This window comes from Xiphophorus maculatus, chromosome 13, assembly GCF_002775205.1.
Source record: "Xiphophorus maculatus strain JP 163 A chromosome 13, X_maculatus-5.0-male, whole genome shotgun sequence".
Classification (NCBI taxonomy): domain Eukaryota; kingdom Metazoa; phylum Chordata; class Actinopteri; order Cyprinodontiformes; family Poeciliidae; genus Xiphophorus; species Xiphophorus maculatus.
The window spans coordinates 21,063,527-21,086,699 of NC_036455.1; the positions used below are offsets into that span (position 1 = coordinate 21,063,527).

The 23,173-nt window shown below is 38.9% G+C and overlaps 1 protein-coding gene across 1 annotated transcript; it reads right to left on the reverse strand.

Moving 5' to 3' along the window:
• Window positions 1-1,845: 1,845 nt before the first annotated feature.
• Window positions 1,846-22,413, reverse strand: LOC102234013 (DNA-binding protein SATB1-like). The gene is made up of 11 exons (XM_023344521.1): window positions 21,996-22,413; window positions 18,723-18,940; window positions 18,436-18,612; window positions 18,211-18,337; window positions 15,069-15,192; window positions 13,847-13,958; window positions 12,982-13,520; window positions 9,856-10,053; window positions 8,492-8,647; window positions 5,336-5,536; window positions 1,846-4,723 (listed from the first exon to the last, which is right to left on the reverse strand). The coding sequence occupies exons 2-11, from the start codon at window positions 18,922-18,924 to the stop codon at window positions 3,836-3,838; spliced, it is 2,724 nt and encodes a 907-aa protein (XP_023200289.1). The 5' UTR covers window positions 18,925-18,940; window positions 21,996-22,413; the 3' UTR covers window positions 1,846-3,835.
• Between the last annotated feature and the right edge of the window lie 760 nt (window positions 22,414-23,173).

The window sequence follows — 23,173 nt, forward strand, 5'->3', positions numbered from 1 at the left end:
CACAGTTATCTTAAACTCCCTCTGCCAAATAGGCCCAGCAGAGATGATAATTCTGTGTATTAAGAAGAACTACCTTCCACTAAGAGGAATTTCTGTTTTTAGCACTTATCCTACAAAACAACCGGTATCTCTGTGTCAGCTTAATCACTGCCATTTTTGAGGTCAGACAAGTCAGGCTGATGTGCCTTTTAAAACAGCTTCATCAAAATAACGCCTGCAGACACGAGGACACTAGCAAATGGCCATAGCAGGACAAAACTGAAATCTCTGATAGTTCATACAGATAATTATGTTACACATCATTACTCCTTTAAATGTTCCCGTTGCTCCGCATGGTGGTTAGAAGCATAAATAATGACCGTCATTGCTATTGCCATCATTATCAGAGGCAAGGCAGTTCAAGAGTGCTATTATCATCATTATTACAGCTAATATTTCTGATGATGAGGCTTTCATGGCCTTTCGCTGGCCCTTCCTAAAGTATTGTCATGGAAACAGACGACAGCAAAGTGCGCAGCATTGCTCAATTACTCTGTGAAGCTATTTATGACCAAATGGGGCTTGAATGTTGTTCTCGTCTCTGTACACTAAAGAAGCGATGAAGCGGCCAGCCTGAAGGAAAGACGTGTGAGAGTCGGGGGGGGCATCAACAGAAGAAACCGACCCAAGAATAAAACAACTGTTCCAAGACTTGAAGCGAGAGACTAAAGAGGGAGAAAGCACTGAAGGCACTGAAGGGCATGTGACCAGAGAGACACAAATACTGTTTAATGACTGAAAACAATGACACCAATTCACAGAAACACCAGCAGCCATGTAAGAAAGAAAATAATCGGTGCTAAGAAAATAAGCAGAGCATTCCATTCAACTGTTAAATCCCCAATAAATCTTCATGAGCACAATATAAATAGTCCCTGCTGAACGAACGTCATTTGAATCGTTTCCTATTGTGATCCAAATATTGCGACTTGCAGACTGTGCTGCAAATCAGTTGCTTCACATCCTCTTAAATATGACCAAATGCAAACCAAGGTGCATTTGGTGGCAAACCCTCATAAATATTTAGAAGAATAAATGCGTGTTTTATTGTAGCGGCATAAGCTCCCACTGGAAATAAAATCCACAATTTAATTTGAGAGTATTTAAACTAAATCATTGATGGCACAGTCAATGATACCCCTAATAATCTTTTTGCAAATAAATGTAGCTTTTAATGTGTAGTTAATGTATTTAAATTGATCAGTATTTAAGAACTTCTTAAATGTAATCCACAACTGTCCACTTGAGTCCACTTATTGATGCGAACAAAAGTGTACTTGAAATCAGATCAACAGATAGTGATAAATAATATAAGCTTTCAAGTTTACATAAATATTCATCTTTTTGCAACACTGAACAACGAATGATTTAAATAAAAGCATTTGTTATGCTTTCGACTTTTGTCTCATTAATTGTTATTTGTTAGCTGTCCACTCAAATGTCAGGATGGTCTCTGCGGAAACTTTAAAAGTAGGCTATCGCTCTAGTTAAAATAGAATTTGAGAGACTTGCAAATTCATGCATGGATAAGTATACTGTGTCAACTACAATGTGTTCATAAGCAAAGTGGTTCTTTAATAAGCACAATAAAATAGGAAGGGGCCTTTTGGTGTTTTCAGGAAAGACACTTCACTTGATTTTTTAAATTCCTCCAGTCAGCACCATCGTGAAGGTTCATGTCTGCATTATGTTGTTTTACTCAAACATGTTCAACCATCTTCATTTGAAAAATGTTAATTCTTCAACCTCACAGGACTATGTAGACCTGAATTTTACTGTGTCAGTCAGTAAACATATTACGAGAAAAACAAAAAATCAACTTTTAATAAATTAGACAAATTAAAGCCAGATCACAAGAGTACTTTCAAACATATCACAAATCACTGTGATGGTAAATAATGAAGAGGTAAAGACAGACAGAGGAAGGCAGTGCCACTTTCAAACAGGCATTATTGGTCCCGACAACTAGCAACAATTAAATCCTTTTAAACATTAAGAGCGTGAGGTTTGTTGAATTGGTGCACCTTATTTGACAGATATACTATACACGCATGGCCCATTTACAAACATCAGTACACTTAGTCACAGTTAACCTCCTGTTTCAGGGCAAAAAATAGTAATGACAGGTTTAAAAATAGCGTTAGATAAGGTAATGTGTTAAAAATAAGTCTAAAAAAATGCAATTTCTCTGTCAGATTAGTTTTCATTTATTTTGACATAAAAAGATATATCATGCTTCATAGCAGTATTTTAATAAACATGCATCCTTTTTTAGATCTGTAGGTGGGGTTGGAATAATTATATGATTGCCAAATTTGGGCCAAGTTTTAGATATTGTATAGCTTCACTTTTGATTATCAAATTTTCTATGGCAGAAGCTCAATGTTGCAAGCACAAATTATGGCTCTCCTACCTCTGTACTTAAAAAGTAGGCATTAGTTATTTGTGTTGGTAGTTCTGTTTGCAAAACCTTTTAAACAAGCTAATATCAAACTGGTGTACTATAATACACCCTAAACTTTAACAAACGTGGTGGTAGGGTGGTTCTGCAGTCACTTCAAATTAAAAAATACCCTTCGGTTGGGTTTTCAACGCCTTGTCTCTGTTCATTTTGGAATCTTTAGGTGTACAAATATTAATAAAACTTGATGTATTATTTGTCCTTTGTTTTAATATGTAGTTAATATCAATGACCTCAAGTCCCACTCTCTAATAAATGAATATGTTAGAATTGCACATCTGATAAGTAAATTTAAAAAAAGTTGTTGATGGACACATTATAGAAATTTTAAATAGATGTAGTATTATTTCAGTATTCTGACAATTAAATGTTGCAAATCAAAAATTAAACATTGAATCTGTCAGATGTAAAAAAAAAAAAAAAAATCAAACCTGTTTTCCTTTAGTATTTATTTGATTACTTCATATTTCCTGTGCTAATGTCTTTCATGAAATTATTTAAACAGCCACTGTGGTACTAGAGACAACTTGCATCGCAAATCAACTAAAGACCAATCACCTCAAAGTAACTCTAAATGCTATCTTTGATTGACTATTTCTGCATTTGTTTCTTTATTTAATGTAATTCCACAAATAAATACTTATATGACAACTTATTCACGTATCGTACTGTGAAAGTTTTGGCACTTGATAGGCGAGGACCAGAATACTTTAAATTACACTAATGCATAAAGCCTTAGCATTAAAAGAGGCAGTTCTTTCCTTTTAACATGACTTAACACAGAGTTTCTAAGAATGCAATAGAGTCCTAAAATACTTCAAGAAAGTGCAAGAACAGGAAAAAAGAAATCACAGCTAGTTTTTGCTTGACATCTCTTAGTGGGGATTTATCCAACTACTGCACCAATAATACTGGATACTGTAACAGAAAAAACATGTATAAATACAGCAGAGCATTTTTAACATGCTTCAAATGTCAACAATAAATGTTTACTGTATGTTTTTTTTTTTTTGGTTTTTTTGGTCCTCTGTGCGATCAATTCTGAAATTTTCGTTGTTTAAACACCGGCAAGAAAATATTATCCAGGTGTGGTTGTAACAACAAAGAATGTCCACATATATGTACACTTTCCAGAAGTTATGTCATATGCAGTCCAAGTACTATTCTACTGTGTGTAACAGCACATGCCTATTATCTTGTATCAAAAACACAGTCAACTGCATTGAAAGAAGATGCAAGAGTGGCCAAGTTACTAACTCGTGGACCTAATGACGATTAGGTCTGTTAGGGGCTCACAGAGAAAATATTGCTTGTTCTAACCAGGTTTTGGATGTCTTAGAAGTAGCTCTCCTGCTCCTCCTTCATTGGGGGAAATGTTTGAGTGGCAACATCTGATTCCCGTGAAATAGAAACCTCAATTGTTGTGTCTCTACCAATTCTCTCCACCCCGATCTCTTTCTTTTCTGCCTTCACAGTGACGTCCGGTTCCTGTGTAGTTAAGTCTGCCATGAGGAGTTCTGGGTTCGAACAGACTTGCTGGTTGTCGTGACTGTGCGCTGGACTCTGGCTGTTGTCTTGGCTTTGATCCAAGTCCTGGCTGCTGAAGAAAATGCGGATCGTGTCTTTGGGCAAACCCAGCTGGGCAGAGAGGGTGTGGATCGCCTCTTCGTCCGGGTAGAGGCCGACATCCTGGATGAAGCTCTGCAGGATTCCCAGGGCGTCATTAGACACCGTTAACCTATCACCTTGGACCTCTTCTTTAACAATTATTTTATTATCTGTCCCAGAGCAAACTCCAACCCTGCCATTGTTCTCACTCTTGATAGCAGACCTCGTCACGAACATGTTGTTCTTAACATTTTCACTTTTGTTGTTGTGACTAACGTCATCTTGACCTCCCAGGTGTATGGTTGCATCCCTTTCCTGCACATCACCATCTCTACCAGTGCACCCCACTCTTCCAGTGATGCCCCAGTCTACACCTGAATTATAAGCATTTTCTCTCTCCCCTTCGGCCCATTCCTTACTGTCTTCCCTTTCGTCAGCCCAGCTGGGTCTGCTGTGCAGTTTTACTCTGAAGTGCCCCCAGGCGCTCCCGGCCTCAGACTCGGCAGGTGACGCAGCGCATGGCTGGGGTGGAGACAGCTCAAGACCTGGCTCAGGCTGCAGTGGGTGATGGGGTTGAAGATGATGTTGCTGAGACATCATGCAGTTGCGTTGGTGCTGTTGAGAGAAATACACAGTGATTAAAAAAAAGGAAAAAGAGTATTCGTTTATGGATGGAGATGCAGTGATCAGAATTGTTTGCATCTGACTAAACAGCCCTAGTTCAAATGCAAAAATTAAGAAACAAGGGACTTTGGTTAAAATTATATATATACATATACAGAAGAAATGTGCACAGTGCCTTGAATCAACTAATATTTTGTTAACGCACTCTTTGATTTACTTACAGTACCTAGTCTGCTTTGGTTGGAACAAATCACCTTCACCTTCAGATTTCTAGCAGCAAACTGAAAGATTTATGCCTAAACTGATTAGTATTTGGAATTGCTCCTAGATTTATCTATGTGGTTGAAAATTTCGGTGCCATTTCCAGAAAAAGCAATCAAATAGGATGATATTGCCGCCACCACATTTCAGTATGTGAATAATGCACAAGTTAGCATTGTGTTTTGAAAACATTCCTGGAAACAGGAAATGATTTATCAATATGACATGAGTATGAATGATTTTGAGAGTCAATTGATTTCTAAATCAATAGAATCTCTGTACTTGGTATTCAAGGAAAATATCTGTGCGTGCGTTACTGATGTCCTCTTTTTGCAGCCTTACCAGGGCGCTGTCATTGGGAAGCAGAGTGAGCCTGTCGGCACAGTGCTGGGAAGTCATGCTGCTGCTCTCCTGCTCATAGATAGCATCTCGCTCAATCTGGGACAGGCTGAGGAATCGACGGATCATGCACAGGTTCTCCCACAACGTGCGGTTCTCTGGGCAGGGATCCTCCTTCCACCGCAGAAGCTCACACAGCCAGCCCTACAAAACCATACGACGACATTGATATGCAAATATATGCAATGGTTGGCTTAATATAATTTTTGTTTAAATCATGTTTCTGTTCATGTTTTTAAGCTACAATTTTCCAATTATTGTTATTTCCTGAGGTGTTTAGCCAGCCCCGACCTCAAATCCAATATGGCCGAATAACATAAACAGTAAAGAATGTTGTAAATAAACTATCCATCCATTTTCTAACACCCTTGTCCCTAGTGGGGTGCTGGTGCCTATCTCCAGCTAACGTTCCGGGTGAGAGGCGGGGTTCACCCTGGACAGGTCACCAGTCTGTCGCAGGGCAACACAGAAACAGACAGGACACACAGCTATTCACACACACACACTCACACCTATGGAGAATTTAGAGACACCAATTGACCTGACAGTCATGTTTTTGGACTGTGAGAGGAAGCCGTGTGTCCAGAGAGAACCCACGCATGCACAGGGAAAACACGCAAACTTTGAAAGACCCCAGGCCAGGAATTGAACCCAGGACCTTCTTGCTGCAAAGCAACAGTGCTACCAACTCCGCCACTGTGCAGCCTGTAAATAAACTACTTTCTGCAATTTCTGCTGTTCTATATCTTGTTAAACTAGTTCTATGTATAACATTTACACTATAATGTATTTTATACTCATTTTGTGTCTGAGTGCATAAAATGTAATGTATGTGTCTATATATATACATATACACACACATACAGGCTCTGCTCTAATTCTTCCACGGAGTCAAGATCAGGACTGTGTGCTGATTGGTTAAGTTATATCAAACCAAGAATGCTCATCCACACCACTGTGGATTTTGCTTTTTGCACTGCTCTGCAGTCATGTTGGTGCCAGGAGGCATCATCCCTGCATGCAAAAGTCTTCATACCTGCTGAATGTTCTTGAATTTGTTTCACGTCAATAACTGAAACATCACCATATTTTTGAGGATTTTATGTAACAAGCACAAAGTAGCACTATCAAGGTATAATGGAAATGTATTTAGTAATGTATGTCTTAAATTCATTTCTTTGGTATATTGGTACATAATAATATCTTTGAGACTTAATACGTGACCTTTGAGGTGATTTCATATCTGACATTTCATGGGTTTTCAGGTCTGACATTTTATGAATTTCATATCTGACATTTATTTGACATTTTATCCTGTGACCTGTTTGCTTGGATTTGTGAGCATGCTCAGATGATGTCTGTACACAGATTGTGGGTCTGGAGAGAGGGGACGCTGGGACTTGATAAGTTCAGTGGTTTGAGAAAGGGGACGCTTGCTATCCTCCGACAAATCTGTAGCCTGCAACTGTGTAATAAAGACAGAACTTCTCATTTCGTCTTTTCTTGAATTCTTACTGTCCAGATTCCCACAACTGCGTGATCCCCAGAATATACCCAAGAAGATAAAGGAGAACGCTCAATGGCTTTCTAAGCTTTTTTTTTTTACAAATAAAATCTGAAAAATGTCATGTGTATTTGTATTATATTCATTTTTTTTTCATCAACTCAGACTTTCCGTCCCTGCCAAAGAAAAGCATTCCCACACCATGATGATGAACATTCAAATCAATAACTCATCATTGATTAACTAAAGAGGTGACGACTGAAGGCTGTTAGTGGGACTAGATTTTCATTCATTAAAGGGTACCATAATAAAGGAGTGGATACAAATGCACACCACACATTTCAGATTATTATTTGAGAGCTTTAAAAGCACTTCAACTAAAGTATTTTCCTGTTTCCAGGTCTAGTTTCTCAATTTCTTTACACATTAACTGAAAAAAATGCTTGTTGTCTTGCTTACAAAATGTGCAAAAAGGTAAATTTCTTGGTTCCATGCCACTAATCCACTGAAATTCTCTTATCTGCCGTAATTGTTTTGACATCACAGAAGAAACTTGTGAGTGGCAGATTGAGGAAAATGAGGAGCATAAAGCCCAGTTTTATTCATGAATGGCAACATGATTGGAAGCAGGCTTAATCGCACGCACACACGCACACACACACCTGGCTGAAACCCAGCTTCAGCACCGAAAACCATCCAGATGCACAGAGCAGATAGGAAAGAGAGATGGAGCATGGTTCTGTCTGCCAACTAACTGGGCAAATTAGAGAGAGGAAAAGAGGAGGAGATAAAGTGGAAAAGAGAGAGCAAACTGCACAAACAATATGGAGAAAGTGAAGAAAGATAAGAGGCAGAGGGGAAAAAAAGAAGGGAAATAGAACATTGGGGGTCTTAAATATCTGTACTTGCATGACCGCAGGATGACCTTAGAAAGAAAGAAGGAAGGAAAGAAAAAAGACAAAGAAAGAAAACTAAAAAGAAAGGAAGAAATAAAAAAAGAAACAAATTAAGACAGAAGGTAAGAAAAATGGAAGAAAAATAATATAAAAGAGAAAGAAAATGTAGATCTGCTGTACTGTAGAAGGAGGGAAAGCGAGACAGCTCAAATCCCCCCTTTTCTATGAAGGAAAATTATCCTCAAAACAAAAGGCAATAACAAGCTTATGGGGCCGCCATAAAAATGAGAACAATAAACACTCGAATCATGCCCGCGTGTGTGTTTGCATTAGTGGGTTTGTGTGAGTTTGCGCGTCTGTGCAAGTGTGTATTGGTGCGTGCAGTCTTACTGTACGTCTGCGTGTGTAAGCAGGCAGTGTGAGTTTGTGCACATTGACTATTAAAGCGATAATTTAGGACACAATAGCAGTCTGATGCACTGACGATAGTCCTCTGCAGAGCACAGCTGCTGGATGATTATCTGGGCTTTTCTCCACACACATTAGCTATTTCTGATTTAAATGAGAGCATGTAGTTATCTAAAAATGCCAAATTTAAACATTTAATCAAGCAATGAAAATGAGTGGTTAAACTATGCACAAGTTCGGGATTAGACAAGCTTGTGGATTTTCACTGGCAATGAGCGAGAAAGTCCCTACCTGACTTTTGGAGACGGAAACTTTAGCAAATAGAGCCTGGGACACTTTAGCTCTCTTCATCTCATGGTGGATCTCCTCATAGATAGAGGCGCTGACGTTAAGAACACAACTGTCTGTCCTGAGCCCTCTGTCGGCTGTAACCGGTGACAGCCTCGCCTTGCAAGAAACAGACAAGAAGAAGGAAACGGTTTCAATGCATACTGCACAAAGAGGGAGTTGGATTACTCTCGGAATGTGAGCAAATAAAATGTTAATTGCAGAGCTACAATTATGTAGATTTTTTTTTTTCACAATATGTGGCATTGTGCTCTCATCAGCAGAGGCAAGAAAACTACTTAAACTAGAAATCTGTGGGTACAAGTGAGGAAATGGTTGTTGTGATTCTTATATTTTTTTTTGTATTTGATAACACTAAACTATTAACTAAAGCTTGCTATGGAGCTATTTTAGTGGGTATGCTGCGTTAGGCTTAGACTGTGTGGAGGATTGTGGGAACAAAAAAGTCACTGCAGCAGTTGCTAACTTACTCCACACTTTTCCTTGGAATGAGGGTACTCCTATGTCAGTGTGTCTGGGTCTCGATGCATCTTTTTCCTGGAAAAAGCCACAAACAGATACCGTCTGCTTCCACTAGGTGCGCTCTCTTCGATTATTGTTTTCGTCCGCCCTCCCCCAACAGAAAGTAAGGCTGGATCATTATTTCTAGGAGAGATTTTTGTGTTTCTTTCAATGTCTATCAGCCGCCCACCGATTGTTAGTCAGATAAGCTTTTACCAAATTAGGATTGGAAAACAAAAAGGGATAATGGTTATTAGTACTGTCACCTCACAGCAAGTGAACCACATGATTAGGTGGGCGCAGAATATTAAAGGTGGGCACAGAATAAAGATGCACTTTAAAGGAAAGTATTGGTGTATAGACCAAATGCTTAAATGAATATTCTAGTGCTACTCTGAAATGTATGAGAGAGGATCAGAATAAGCATTTTAAGAAATGCAATAAAGTTGGAGAGAATGCTGATATTTTTGCTGCATTTGGAATCTTCATCTGTTGCTCCAGGCAAATTGTGAAACACATTTTATTAAAGGTCTATCTGTCTTGTAGGAGGTATTGCTATAGCCTGGTAAACTCTTTTTAGTAGAGTGCAATTGCCAAACAAACATTCTCCCTTGATTAGCTGGAGAGAATGTTTGAGGCTACATTGACATAATTTACCTGAGACATATAGGGGCATACAGTATATCCTTGCAAAAAAATTTTAATAACAAGAAGGTGCACTTATTTTTATCATGGCTGCAAAGTAGTAAGACTGTTTGTAAGCCTGGCTTTTGTTTTCATCTCTTGGGGTCTCTGCGCTGGCTGACCTGTGTGGATCTTGGGGGCGTGTTGTTGCAGCTGGGTGGGAAACCGGTTATGCTCCTCTCCTTCTCCTCCTGGTACATGCGCTCTCTCTCAGCCTCAGGAAGCTGCAGGAAACTGTTCATGGCCCGCAGGTTGACCAGCAGAGACTGGGAGGCATGTTTTGGATCCTCCTCCTTACGCAAGATCTCTGAGAGTAAACCCTAGTGAAAATAAATGTAGGTTGATTTTTAAAATGTTTTTATTATGATCATTTGTTACAAAAGCATTCATAGATTTCTCACCTAAAAGAATGATTGGTTTTCTTTAATCCAGATCCTACATGGACAGAAGATTTCAACCAAACATTGGGTCAAAAATTTTGATTCAGCTTGCTAGGCTAAAGAAGGAACTTGAAGGACGTTCTTCATAGAGAATAATTTTTAAACTTTTCAGCTTGATCAGACTTCATTGATTCCCTTTGCCAGATGAAATAATAAATAACCAGATGTCAAATTATTCTGTATAGTAATATTAATGACAATGGGCCTCATTAATGAACATTTATTAACTAGTTTGTTTACATAAGGTAAAGTTAGCTCTTTACAAGCTAGTTAGCAAGTGATGCTAGTTGTTGGATTCACTCCTATTCCACTAGAGGGCTCTGTAGTTGCTTTGCATTGGTACGTGAGTTTACGTGAGGAGGAAGAAAACTGACGGCGGACCAGTAGTGCGCTTAGGTTGCTCTTAGCTGAAGCTAACAAGCTGAATCTGCCTTAAAACCACATCCTACTGGCGTTCATGAGTGTTGCCCAACGTGGTGAGTTATATTAACGCTGTTAGCTGTGGGGAGATGAGTTTTTGTTATCTGTTCTAAGCCTGAGCTTGGTGAATTTGCTAGGGCTAATTAGCCAAATGCTAGAGTTTGTTGTGTTTTGCTGCACTGTGATATTTGAATGCCGATGTTTATTCTATTACGAAGTGTTCTAAGAGTAAACTTTGCCTTGTAACCGGTTAGTCAAGTCAAGCCTAGCTCCTAAATCTATGTTTAAGTTTGTGTTTATTGAATATTGCAATACTAAGTATTGATGTTTTGTTTTTACTTTATTTACAGTTTAACCGGCATGTCCGTGTAAAAGCACTCGGCAATAACATTAACAACAATCTTATGTTCTTTGTAACACTAGTGTTAGTTATGCTTTACCTTCACACCTGGACCAAAAAACAGGTCATAAACTCAATACCAGCAGATAATATTTTGTGCAAGACTGTTGAGACAAAAATTAACCATACCATGTGCAGAGTTGCATAGAAGGTCAATTTAAGAGTCCTGGAGCTCAAATATGAATTGTCTAAACATTAATGGAAAAATGTAGAAAGCTTTTCACTACATATAAAATTTGTTTTATCGCTTAAATGTCTATTAAGGCTTTCCTATTAATTATCACAAATTATATAAATACTTTTTGACATATCAACTTTGTTGAAATGTAAAATGATTTTTCTTAATTTTTTTCAGATTTTTTTTTTTTATTACAACCCTAGCTCATTATTTTATCTTTTGAGACATATATTTGGGGTTTATCCAAACGGAGTATCAGTATCATTTGTAATGCAGTGTCAAGCTAAAACCAAGTCATACACTTTGAGCCAAATATGAATTGTTTTCTATTTCACCTACACTTTTGTTGTCTTAATGTGAGACACTACCCTATTAACCTATTAACATATTCCTGCATTGACCATATCTGGAACATTTTCAATGCGCATCTTGCAGTTTAATAATAGCGCCATACGTATTAAAGTCTGTGCATAAACAGCAACCCCGTCTCTCCAATAAGACAAAAGAAATAGCATGAGATGAAACGCCCTGCTTTCTCAAACAATGGATCACCATTGGAGACTCATATAGCTAATTCCAGCTTGCAAACAGAAATGGGTCTTTGTGTGAATTGTCAAATGACAAACATGCCTTGTACTTTGAGATAGAGTTTTGGCATCATGCCTAATGCTTAGGGCTGGCACGAGAGGACCCTTGGCAACAGAAAAACATGGGGGTGGATAGCAAATAATAATTTATTATTAATTATTATTAATAATAGTAATAATAATACATTTTCAGGGTAAATTTAGGAATTAAAGATTTTGGGCCAGGTTGCTTTGGACACAAACACATGGTGGCAAAGAAGGACATTAAAAAAAGATTTTAAAAAAAGACATATTTTCTGTATGAGACATTGAGTAAAGAGAGCAGGGAACTGAGTTGCCAGAGTGAAAGGTGGCATAATAGAAGGACAGCGAGATTGAGCAGGAGGTAGGGAGCGAGACAACATTTCTCTGAGGGGCTGTGATTACTTGGCCTAGCAGCTGCTTTACTGCTGGCACCAGCTTTGTGCTGCAGAGTGTTGGCACAAACACATACACAGAATCACACATTCATAGAGGGAGGGGGTCAGTGCAGCAGAGGCGAGGACAGTGTGCGAACCAAGATGCCATAACTATTACTGGAACACCAACAGCAGGCCAAAAGTAGCAAAGTCTTGCAAAAGTGGTCAAACCCCTTGAACTTGAATATTACACAGGGATGCATGTTTTTCAACCTTTTTACTGGTAAAAAAAAAAAAGTTATCTGTGGTATTTATATATATTTATTGCACCTGTTTTCCCGTCAACTTTGATCAGCTTTCCTGTTCAAAATGAGGAAAAGCGTACTTACTCCTATATGATACCACTCTATTATGGTGTGTTCTGGCTGATGTTTAGTGTAATCTTTCCATAAAACACAATGGTTTGCATTATGGCCAAAACTCTTACTTTTGGTCTCACCTGATTAGAATATCTTCTCCAAATGCTTTCTAGTCCAGATATAGGTCATGCCAAAATTAAAATATTAGTTTTTGTGGTTTCCTTATAAAAATGGCTCTGCTGTAGATTCTGTAAGCAGTGGATCTCTGAAGCCTCTCCATAGTTGAGCTGCTTCTGTGACTTATTAATCTCGATGGCAAGGTTAGAAGTTGTGCCATCCTCTTTACATTTTAATGTTTCCAAAGATGTAAATACTGGATATTAGTATAAGTGTTAACATTTTATTTTTCACAAACCCTTAACAGGAAACTATATCAGCATTCCCTCTGCATATCATCTTACAATACCTGGGTTCTGTTAAAGGCCACTCGGGCAAAGATAGCTTGGGAGATGCCCGCTCTCCTCAGCTCCTCTCGCACATTCTGGTAGATGTCACTCGGTACGTCTGTTGGTGCTACTGAAGACATTGCAGCTCCCGTTTGATTTTGCGGCATTGTTGCTGGACACCCTCCAGAACCACACTGTGCCTGCTGTGATGCTTGAGAATCAGAGGGTTTGGAAAAGGCCTTCGCAGGAGGCCTTCCCACTGGGGGGTGGTTGAGATATTGCTGTGGCGAAGAAGAGAGACCCTGGCCAGCTAGCATGCGGGTAACGGCATACTGCTGGTTGAGAAACTGGGTCATCATCAGCTGCTGGTTCACCATTTGGGAGCTGAGAGGTTGCGGGACCAACCCGGGAGGGTGAAGACCAAGCGATGGCCGACCACAGATGTTGGCGACTGATCCATGAGGGAAAATAAGGGTGGAGTTCTGATCGATGGGGCTGCTTGGGATTGGCTGCTGAATGTGAGTAATATCTGAGGATTGCTCAGAAAAGCACTCTACGTCTGTTGGGGGAAAAAAAGGGCTTATGTGTTGTCATAAAACTAAAAAAGGGACTAAACTAAACATGAATGTCAGAATGACTATTGCAAGCTCTGTTTGGTCAACATGTGAGTTTTGACAAGACATATTCAGACGAAAAGAAGGATTTGATTCCTTAAAATCAATTGGATTCTAAATTGTTCAATTTAAACTGAATCAAATTAAATGAATTATTGAACACTGTGAAATTAAAGAAAGGTCAAGTTTAAAAGCATTTTCTAAATACATTAGCACAACAAATTCTAGATTTTAAATTCACATTTTTAGAAAGGAATATAAAAACTCTTACCTTGGTGGCATTTGGACCTTTTGAAGTGCTTGTACCATCGACCAAACTCATGACACTTGGCAGCCGAGACATTTGCATAGTAAGTGCTATTTACAACAGATGATATCATTCCCTGAAACACAGTGGGGGGAGAAAACAAAAGGTATTTATTACATTTTGGGCGGCCTGAGTGCCTCAGCTGCTCACTCATCTGATATTAATGAACTCAGATCCGTGTTATTAAAAAGACCCCCAGGTAAACAGCATAATAAAGACAGATGTGTGTGTCGGTGCGTGAGCTCGGCGAACGCATGAATCTGTGCAAGCATGTGTGTGCAATCAAACAAAACACTAGAGGTCATCAGAGACAATGTCTGTCTTTTAGTAAATGATGTACTTTTTTTTTCCCCTGAAGACTATCCTGTGCACTCTTTACATCTGATTACATGTTTCATCTTCACATCTTTATTGTAATCTGCCACTCACAAATCAGAAAGTGTGTGTGCATGTGTGTTGGGGACGAGGGGGTTAGGAGGATATGGGGGAGGAGGAAATGGTTCATATCAGATTTTAAGGCTGCAGAGAAGAAAAGAATTTGAAATAGAGGCCATTTTTTAAAACTGGACTCTGTTCCCTTTGGCAATATAACATTGACTAAAATGATAATTAGAAATATGCATATGAGGCTTTCACAAAATGACAAACTGACCCTTTTATTTATTTATTTTTTCTTTTTGGCTCTTTGTGTTAAATTAAATACATTAAACATTTTAATTGTCTATAAAAATTAGATATCAAATGATGAACAGATAGTCTGAGGTGTTTGGTGAGGCTACACAGACAGACAAACTGGTCTCCAGTCAATAGACACAGACAGGCAGCAGCCTGGGCGGTATGGCTTTTTAAGAGATAGCCATCTTCCTTAATCCGTTTCTCTCTCCTGCACCCTGCCCCCACATCTTATCAACCCCGGCATCTCGACTTCCTGTAAATTTATTAGACCACATACAGGCTTATAAACGCAGCCTCACAAACACACACAAACATGAAGGCCAAGGGCAACACATGCATATTCTTTTCATGTTTGTCCTTTTCTTTGTGCTTGGATTGCATGTGACTCGTGTATGTTTTTGCTATGAAGTCGTTTTATGATTTAGCAAATCAAGAGATGCATAAATAACTTTTATTTTAATTGTTTTTAACCACTTGTGATTAGTTAAGGTGTGAGTTTCGTGCATCATACCTGGGAAAGCGGACACTCTTTGGCCAAGGAACTCTGATTCATGTCCTTAAGAAGCTCCTTCAGAGCATTTCTCACATTGGAGATACTCCACTGCTCTGGTGGCAGGTCTTCCAGTTTGGGACAACTTTAAAAAAAAGAAAGCAAAAGAAGGAAACACTAAAATGTTTTTGGTGTACTGTTGGCAGTTTGTACTGTAAGCAGGCAGAAAAAAAAATCCAAGGGTTTAAAATTAACTCTTAAAAAAGTGTGAATCCAAACACTTAAAAAAAAAAAAGAAACACATTATTCAATTTGATTCTAGAAGAATCAAACAGAACACTCACTGATTAAAAATTTCAACAAAGAAAGTTGACCATCTCTAAGATAAGCTGACTTTAATGTCCAATAACACTGCTATGTGAGGAAGATCATCAAAATATGTATTTACTCTTTCTGGAAATCTTGTGACGTCCACTTGCTATGCTAACAGTCGTCAATGGCAGAAAATTTCCCGGGTGTTGCGTAACTCCTTCTTGTGTTTTGTTCTTTGTGCGTTTGTTTAGATTCTCATTTTGTCTCTTGCTTAGTTCCCTTTGTATTCATATCTTATTTTTCAATCACTTTCCTTCTTCTTTAGTTCAGGACTCTAAGCTAAAGATTTTACTGGCAACCACAGCTGCAGTATTTTACTTTAAGTTAGAGACTTTTTTTTAATACAGTGTACTGTTCTCTTTAGACAAATTAGTCATTTCCAAATTGGAGTAGGGAAAAGCTAAAAGAAAAAAGAAAGAACCCTGCTCCAGTGTTTTTCAACTATGTCCTCTATCAACTATTGTATGTCTGCCTACATAATCTTAATTTATTTTTCTCTTTTTTGGTAATATACAACAACCACCAAACATTAATTTAAGTATTCACAAAAAAATATGTGACATATTTTTACATGTGGTAATGTGCTTCAGTTTGTGGTTTGGCATTGCTGTTTTATAACTGTACTATTCATAGCAAGCTTTAAGAACAGAAGGAAATGCTTTTTAATTCTCACTTAATTTTTTATAAGTTCAACAGCGACTCTAATGCCAAGTTTAATGTAATCTTTAACTAAAAGAGCATCTCAATAAATCTGTATTTCATCAAATGTTAATTTACTTCAGTAATTCAATCCAAAAAGTGAAGCTCATACATATTCATTACACATAGAGCAACATATTTCTACTGTTTATTTGTATTAAAATAATGATGGCTTAGAGCTGATGAAATAATGAAATTTGATTTAGCAGAAAATAAAAATATTACTCAAAGCAATAAAGAAAAGGATATTTATGCAGACATGTCATGCTATATAGGCAAACACAACCATGGAGAGGCCTACTGACTTAATAGTTGTCCAGCAGTCACCGACACATTGCACAAGGAGGGTAAACCATAAAAGGTCATTGCTAAGGAAACTGGCCTTTCACAGAAAGGTTGGAGTTGAAGTTAAAAAAAAAAGGTATAAAAAGGCACACTGGCAGCAGGGGATGAGCAAAAACCTCTATAGTGTAGTGAAACAAAGCCTATTCAGGAGTTCAAGGAGATACACAGGGGGAAGGAACTGCTGCTAAAATCAGTACTTTTAAAAGTCAGCACACAGACAAAACTATCGCTTTCCACTTGGAAATCAATGTTGGAGAGTCTGAAGAAAGAGTAAAAAAGGTACAAAAATCAAGCAGCTCCCATGCTGATTATTGGAAAGGTATGTAGAAATGGAAGCCAAAGGTGTAGTTAGTGTATTACGCCTTACGGGCTGTTTTGGACACACTAGTAAATAATGACATTTTCTGGGATTCAGCATCTGGCTCTTTTGGAGATTGTAATGGCTGACATTTTATGGGTTCTCATAACCGGATATTTTATGAGCATAATATCAGTTGTGTCTTTTTTTTTTAATCCAACATCTGTCCTCTGACCTTCTGATTCCAGCTCTGTTTGGCGCTTGTGTACAGATTAGAAATGCAGGGCTGTGTTTGTCTGAGTATGATGGCTTGAGCATGAAAATGGTTCTGCCCTGTAAATATCTAGAGAGAATTTTTCACCTGGGTTTCTGGGAATCTTTAGCCTGCATGGCAAAATACACAAACGCAACTATTTTGTTGACTCTGCTGTTGATGATAAATGTTAATACCGTTCTTTTCATCAGGTTTTTGCATTATTGAAAGGTTGAAGCATTTTGTCAATAACTTCTTACATATTTGGAGAGAAGGTGTCTGTCTTCGTACTGTAGATGTGTGCAGGGCCTCAGAACATCAGTGCTGAACTTAATTCTTCATCTATTGTTCTATAACACTACACCTCACCAGGCAGATATTTATAGACCAAAAACTGAGACTGAAAGGTATTTGGCTATTATTTCCCGATAATCAGGCAGTGCCCCGACTTGGTAATGATGATTAAAATCGCTGACTTTGTTAATAATTGCTTTTGCCACTTATTAATAGCCAAACCAAACATACTGTTGCACAACAGGTGTTTTCTGCTCTAAACTGGCATTAATCAGCAGATCCTGTCCACATCCATCACTGTGCGGTTCGGCTCAGTCACAAAACAGAAGAGGATCAGACTGCAATGAACAAATCAGGTCTGCGAGAGAGGATCATCAGGGCTGACCTTCCCTCCATCCAGAACTTGTACAAGACTAGAGTCACAAAAAGGCATCTAACATCTCTGCAGACCTCACGGACAGAAACGGTTTCGATGTTCACCTCCCGACAGGCACTACACTACAAACTGATAATATGCATGTTTTCACTAATTCAACCATGTCTTCCTATTTCGTATAAAAAAGTTACCTTTGATTTTACATATATTTATATATTTAGATTTAAACGTCTTTACTGAGAGCAAAGCAGAAGTCGAATTCCTTGATTACGTGCACAAACTAAGTGAATGAAATTGATTCTGAGATGTAACCATGCATATAAAACATGACTTTCACGTTTTCAATTGATTTAAAGGAATCCGCAACGATGATGATTTCCGCTTGTTAAAACTGGATACATTTTTTATACTGCTAGTGACTTCAAAGGAAGGGCCAAAGAGTAAAAGTGAAAGTACGCTCATTAAGTCTGTCCATAGCTGCAGATAAAAATAGCGCATAGAAGAATAATGTAATTTCATTATCTACCTGTTAAGCTGGATCTTCAGTGTAACAACATGGTGAACATCATGCAGCATATCAGCCACTGTCGCATACGGAGTATTAGTCACAGAGGACAGAGGCACTGGGTTCCACCTGCCGACTTGGATCAGACCTACACACTCATACGCACAACAGCAAAATAAAAAAGAAAATTAAAATTGTACGAATGTGCTTGTGCTCTCTGTGCGTGTGTCTGTGTGTACTGCTTACCTTTAGCCTGCGCTACAGAGCTGTGGGAGTACCCCAGCGCCAGCAGGGCCATTTCTGTCAGCTGATTAAACAGCAGATCCCGTTTGATCAACACGAACTCAGCGTGCTCGTCTCTTCTCTCTGCTTCCACAGAACTTTCCTGACGCTCCACCACACAGAACACAGGCAGCAGGGTTCCTGGGGTACCAGACGCACAGTACTTGCCATAAGAAGTTCGTGAACTTGCAGAGGAATAAGCTCGATTTGATGTTTTTATGATTACTATTATCGTTATTGTGACCAGGTACCTTTGGAGTGCCAACTTGCTGTGGTAGGTTGCTGGGTCGGGCAGGGACTATTAGGCAAAGGACTCCCTTGTCTCGTCCTTTCTGGGGTCGAGGGTCCCGAGTTGTGTTGCTCCAGCCGAGCCATCTTAGCTGGAGGGGGCCGAGAGTTTGCAGCCAGATCACTGGACTCGGTTTTCTTAATTCCATCACACAGTGGATCCATCTGTGGTTTCACACTTCTGAGACAGAGATGTTTGAACATCAGAATGAATGTAATTCAGCATTCTTGGTGCTCAAAAGCCTGTGTAGTCTTTAGATTTTTTTTCAATGTTGATTCAGGATTACACACATTGTCATGAGGTGATATGCAATATGCTTTGGAAGCTTCTGATTAGTAAGTATAGTAAAAGTAAGTACTAAGTAAAATGAATTTGCATCTGTGGATGTTTAAAAACACACACACACCCATACCCAAGCACACACACATCTCAATCATAGGACAATCAAAATGAATCAGTTTTGCTGCCGTATCTGGAAGAGAAATGTGTAGCTAAATGCAAATAAAAAAACAAAACAACTATTCTTCCGGAAAGAGATGTGTTTTGTGCTCCAGAGATGAAAGTGTTCTGTACATACAGTACAGACCAAAAGTTTGGACACACCTTCTAATTCAATGGGTTTTCTTTATTTTCATGACTATTTATAAGGCAATAAATCCCACTTATTAACCTGACAGGGCAGGTTGACCTATGAAGTGAAAACCATTTCAGGTGACGACCTCTTGAAGCTCATCAAGAAAATGCAGAGTGTGTGCAAAGCAGTAATCGCAGCAAAAGGTTGCTACTTTGAAGAAACTAGAATATAAGGGGTATTTTCAGTTGTTTTACACTTTTTTGCTTAGTGCATATTTCCACATGTGTTATTCATAGTTTTGATGCCTTCAGTGTGAATCTACAATGTCAATAGTCATGAAAATAAAGGAAACTCATTGAATTAAAAGGTGTGTCCAAACGTTTGGTCTGTACTGTATAATGAGCTTCAAATCTTGTGGAGCAGCTGAGCAAAGCTGGCAAGAGAGTTGAGTCATTCACAGTAAATACAGTTCTTAACCAACATAGGCTAAAATGCCACTCTGAGAGGAAGAAGCAATTACTCCAAAAGCAGCTTCAAGAAAGGTTGACTACAGCTTGCAATTGCATCCTGAAACAAAGAGACATAACCAAACTTACAGATGAAAAACCTTGGAAAGAGGTTCATATTCAATAAGTTTGTTCTTGCTTCTGAAACTCTCCTTATGTTTGAGGTCAATGCTTTAGTTGCAAGTAGTATGGAATATGTTTGACTTTTACAATAATGGGGCATAGCAGCAGGCACCCACTGGCACAGATAAAAAACCTTGATAAAGTGGACTAATCTGCCCAAAGAACAACATTTCCCTGTTGTCCATGTCTGTCTGCCAGGAATTAACTTTATATATGGTTTTATATATGGCTGCCTTCATGTGTAATACAATTTCAGCCCTGGACTCAGCTGTCCACTGCATTACGTACAGCAGTATTTCGAGTTAGTGCAAAGATGACCAGAGTCTTGTAGCAAGGTTATACTCTGTTTAATTGTTTTAATGTAAAAATCAATGAGCCTCATAAAACCTCATCTTATGGATGGAACTGTTTCCTTCCCACAGAGCAACTTATAGAAAAAAAAAAATTAGGAAGTCACAATAAAAAATTTGCTTAAAATCTATCAAAAACCGTTGATGAGAATGGAATAATCTACAAGAGCTAATCCCCAACGTTAGAATATTTCTGTATTATTAATTAACAAATATCTATTAACTGATTGCCTAAACAAAAGAAGCACACCCGACCAACATAAAACAGCCAGCATCTGAAAACACAAACTCCACTCTACACAGTAATTCTTAAAGACAGGTTTAAGAATCAAGAGATCAAACTGCACTAATTAAAATTGATTAAAACCTTAATCAACCTAAGTTTGTTCATCTCTCAGAAGCATAAAGGAAGTGATTTTATGGACTTGCAAGTTCTAATACCAATTTAAATCTAAACAGGGAAAGTAAAAACAAACGGTGATGACACCAGGATTTAGAACCGAACCGATACCAAACATTGTGCTAAGGTGATCAAGGTAGTTAATACAAATCTTTTGTCTTTTCTACCAGACTTAAACACCTGGAGAGTGAAATGTGTGCCCCGACTTCTTTGTAGAACGGGCCAAACTTGGTGAGACCGAAAAGGACATCAGCTAAACATCAGCTTTCAGGTTTAGCCACAAATAATTCTCACTTGGATTTACATCTGGACTTTGGCTGGACTACTCTAAGCCATGAGCGTGCTCTAGTAAAGCTGAATACTTAGAACTGTTTTCTTGTGTCGTCACCATTTCAAGTCTTTTGCAGCCTCTAACATTTCATCTTCTTCCATGTGTTTGCCTTCATCCATCTTCCCATCAACTCTGACCAGCATCCCTATCCCTGTAGATGAAACGCATTCCGAGCGCAAGAAGCTGCCGCCACCATGTTTTACTGTGAGGGTGTTCAGGGTTCTGTACGGTGTTAGCTTTTTCCCATATTTAGTATTTTGCATATGGTCCAGTAGCTCAACATTGGTCTGCTCTGACCAGAGCAGCTTCTTCCAAATGTTTGCTGTAGCCGAGTGGGAATTCTTCCCATGCAAATACATAGCTAGCGTGTCTCTGATCATATTTAATTTGACTGTGTTTTAATGTTTATGCTCTCTTCTTGAATTATTTTTATTTTTTATTTGAAAGGTGCTATTTCAAAAGATTTGTATTTTAACTAATACAAATACTTTCAACCGTAGGCACTAAATACTTAGTACTTTTTCTATAATAAATGCAAAATAAACTGGGAAGTTACAAATGACTTTGGGGAAAAAACAAACTATTGAATTACTGATTTGATCATAGGGTTTCTCTGCAGCATTGAGAGTTTAAAGATCGTCAACCAAGTAATGCATTGAATGAATAGTAAATTTGGATTCATTTATCTTATTTTATAGACACGTCTAACTGTCTCCTTTTCCCTTACACACCCTTTATACTGAAGGTTATGACCTTCATTCGGATGTAGGGGCTTTTAGAAAAGCCCCTACATCCGACTAAAGTCCGGCTAAGTTTCCAGTAATACACCCAGGCGTCGCCACCAGGCGCGTCGCTGTGCACAACCCGACAGCAAATTTAGTTCAATATTTCGCATCTCGATGAGCTCCGATTTGTTGGCGTCAGACGAAGTTTGATCGAAGTCAAACCAACCTGTTTGTGCACGACCCGAGGTGCGATCGTTCATCAACAACCCGCTCCCACAGAAATCATCTCTATCCATGTGTTTTTCGGTCGCTTCCACCGATCTTCAGCTGAGGAGCAGACTCGCGTCTCCCCGGCGCACTCTCCTCCTCATGGGTCCCCTTTTCTTTCTTTTGAATCGAATATTCCCCCGTTTAACATCGAATGTTGCCGCCGGCGCCGCTTTGCTCCTCGGTTGGACGGTAAAATTGGGTTCGGTACAAGTTCAGAACGACCTCCCGTCACCCATCCAGATCACCGGGACTTGCACTGTCTCCCTGCATCAGGCTGCAGAAAATGGAACAATGCACTGCAAGGTTCCTCCGACCTACCTACCGACCGACCTACCACGCTCAAGGCTCCACACCCGCTGACTCCAGGACAGTAGTTGTTGGTTTACTTCAAAGCGCGAGTACGCGGAAAAAGAAAGAGAGGGAGAGACCCACTGCCCCCACCCCGCTCCAACACACACACACACACGCACACACACACGCCCCCCCCCACACACACTCAGAATTACACAGAAGCAGCTGCATTAACATATGGTGTAATAATGAATTCGCGCGCGCGCGCGGTAACTGTATTAAATGTGACATTTGCGCATAAATCTATTTATTATTTTCTGCAGCATGCTGTTCACGCTCTGCTCATTGTCTTTAGGGTGTTGGAGCCCTCCACGGTAACAAACCGCAGCAGGGCAAGGTGGATAATTTTTTTTAACTTAACTTTTAAAAGCTGATTAAATCATAATCTGACAGATTTAAATGTGGAAGTTGTTTCTCTCACCAACATTTTCCTTCTGATTGGGAGTAGTGTCGAGTAATGTTGCCTTCCAACCCCAAAGGCTTAGAGCTCATTACCAAATATTTATTGTGAAAATACGCATAAACTACTGTTGGATTCCCATAAAGCCTATATATATATATACTTTTTTTCCCCATTGGTTGTTTAAAGAGTATAAATAATTCTTCATGTCCCTTTTTTCATTTCCCATCAGAAATAAACCTTTTAGTAAAATACAAATAATTTGAAATCTAAATTTGGGCTTAACTTCATTCTCCTGTCGCACACATTTTAAACACACAACCTCACCGATGAAACTATCTGCAAAACTTCAAACTGCAGCTCAATCAAAAGCCGCTTGTCTT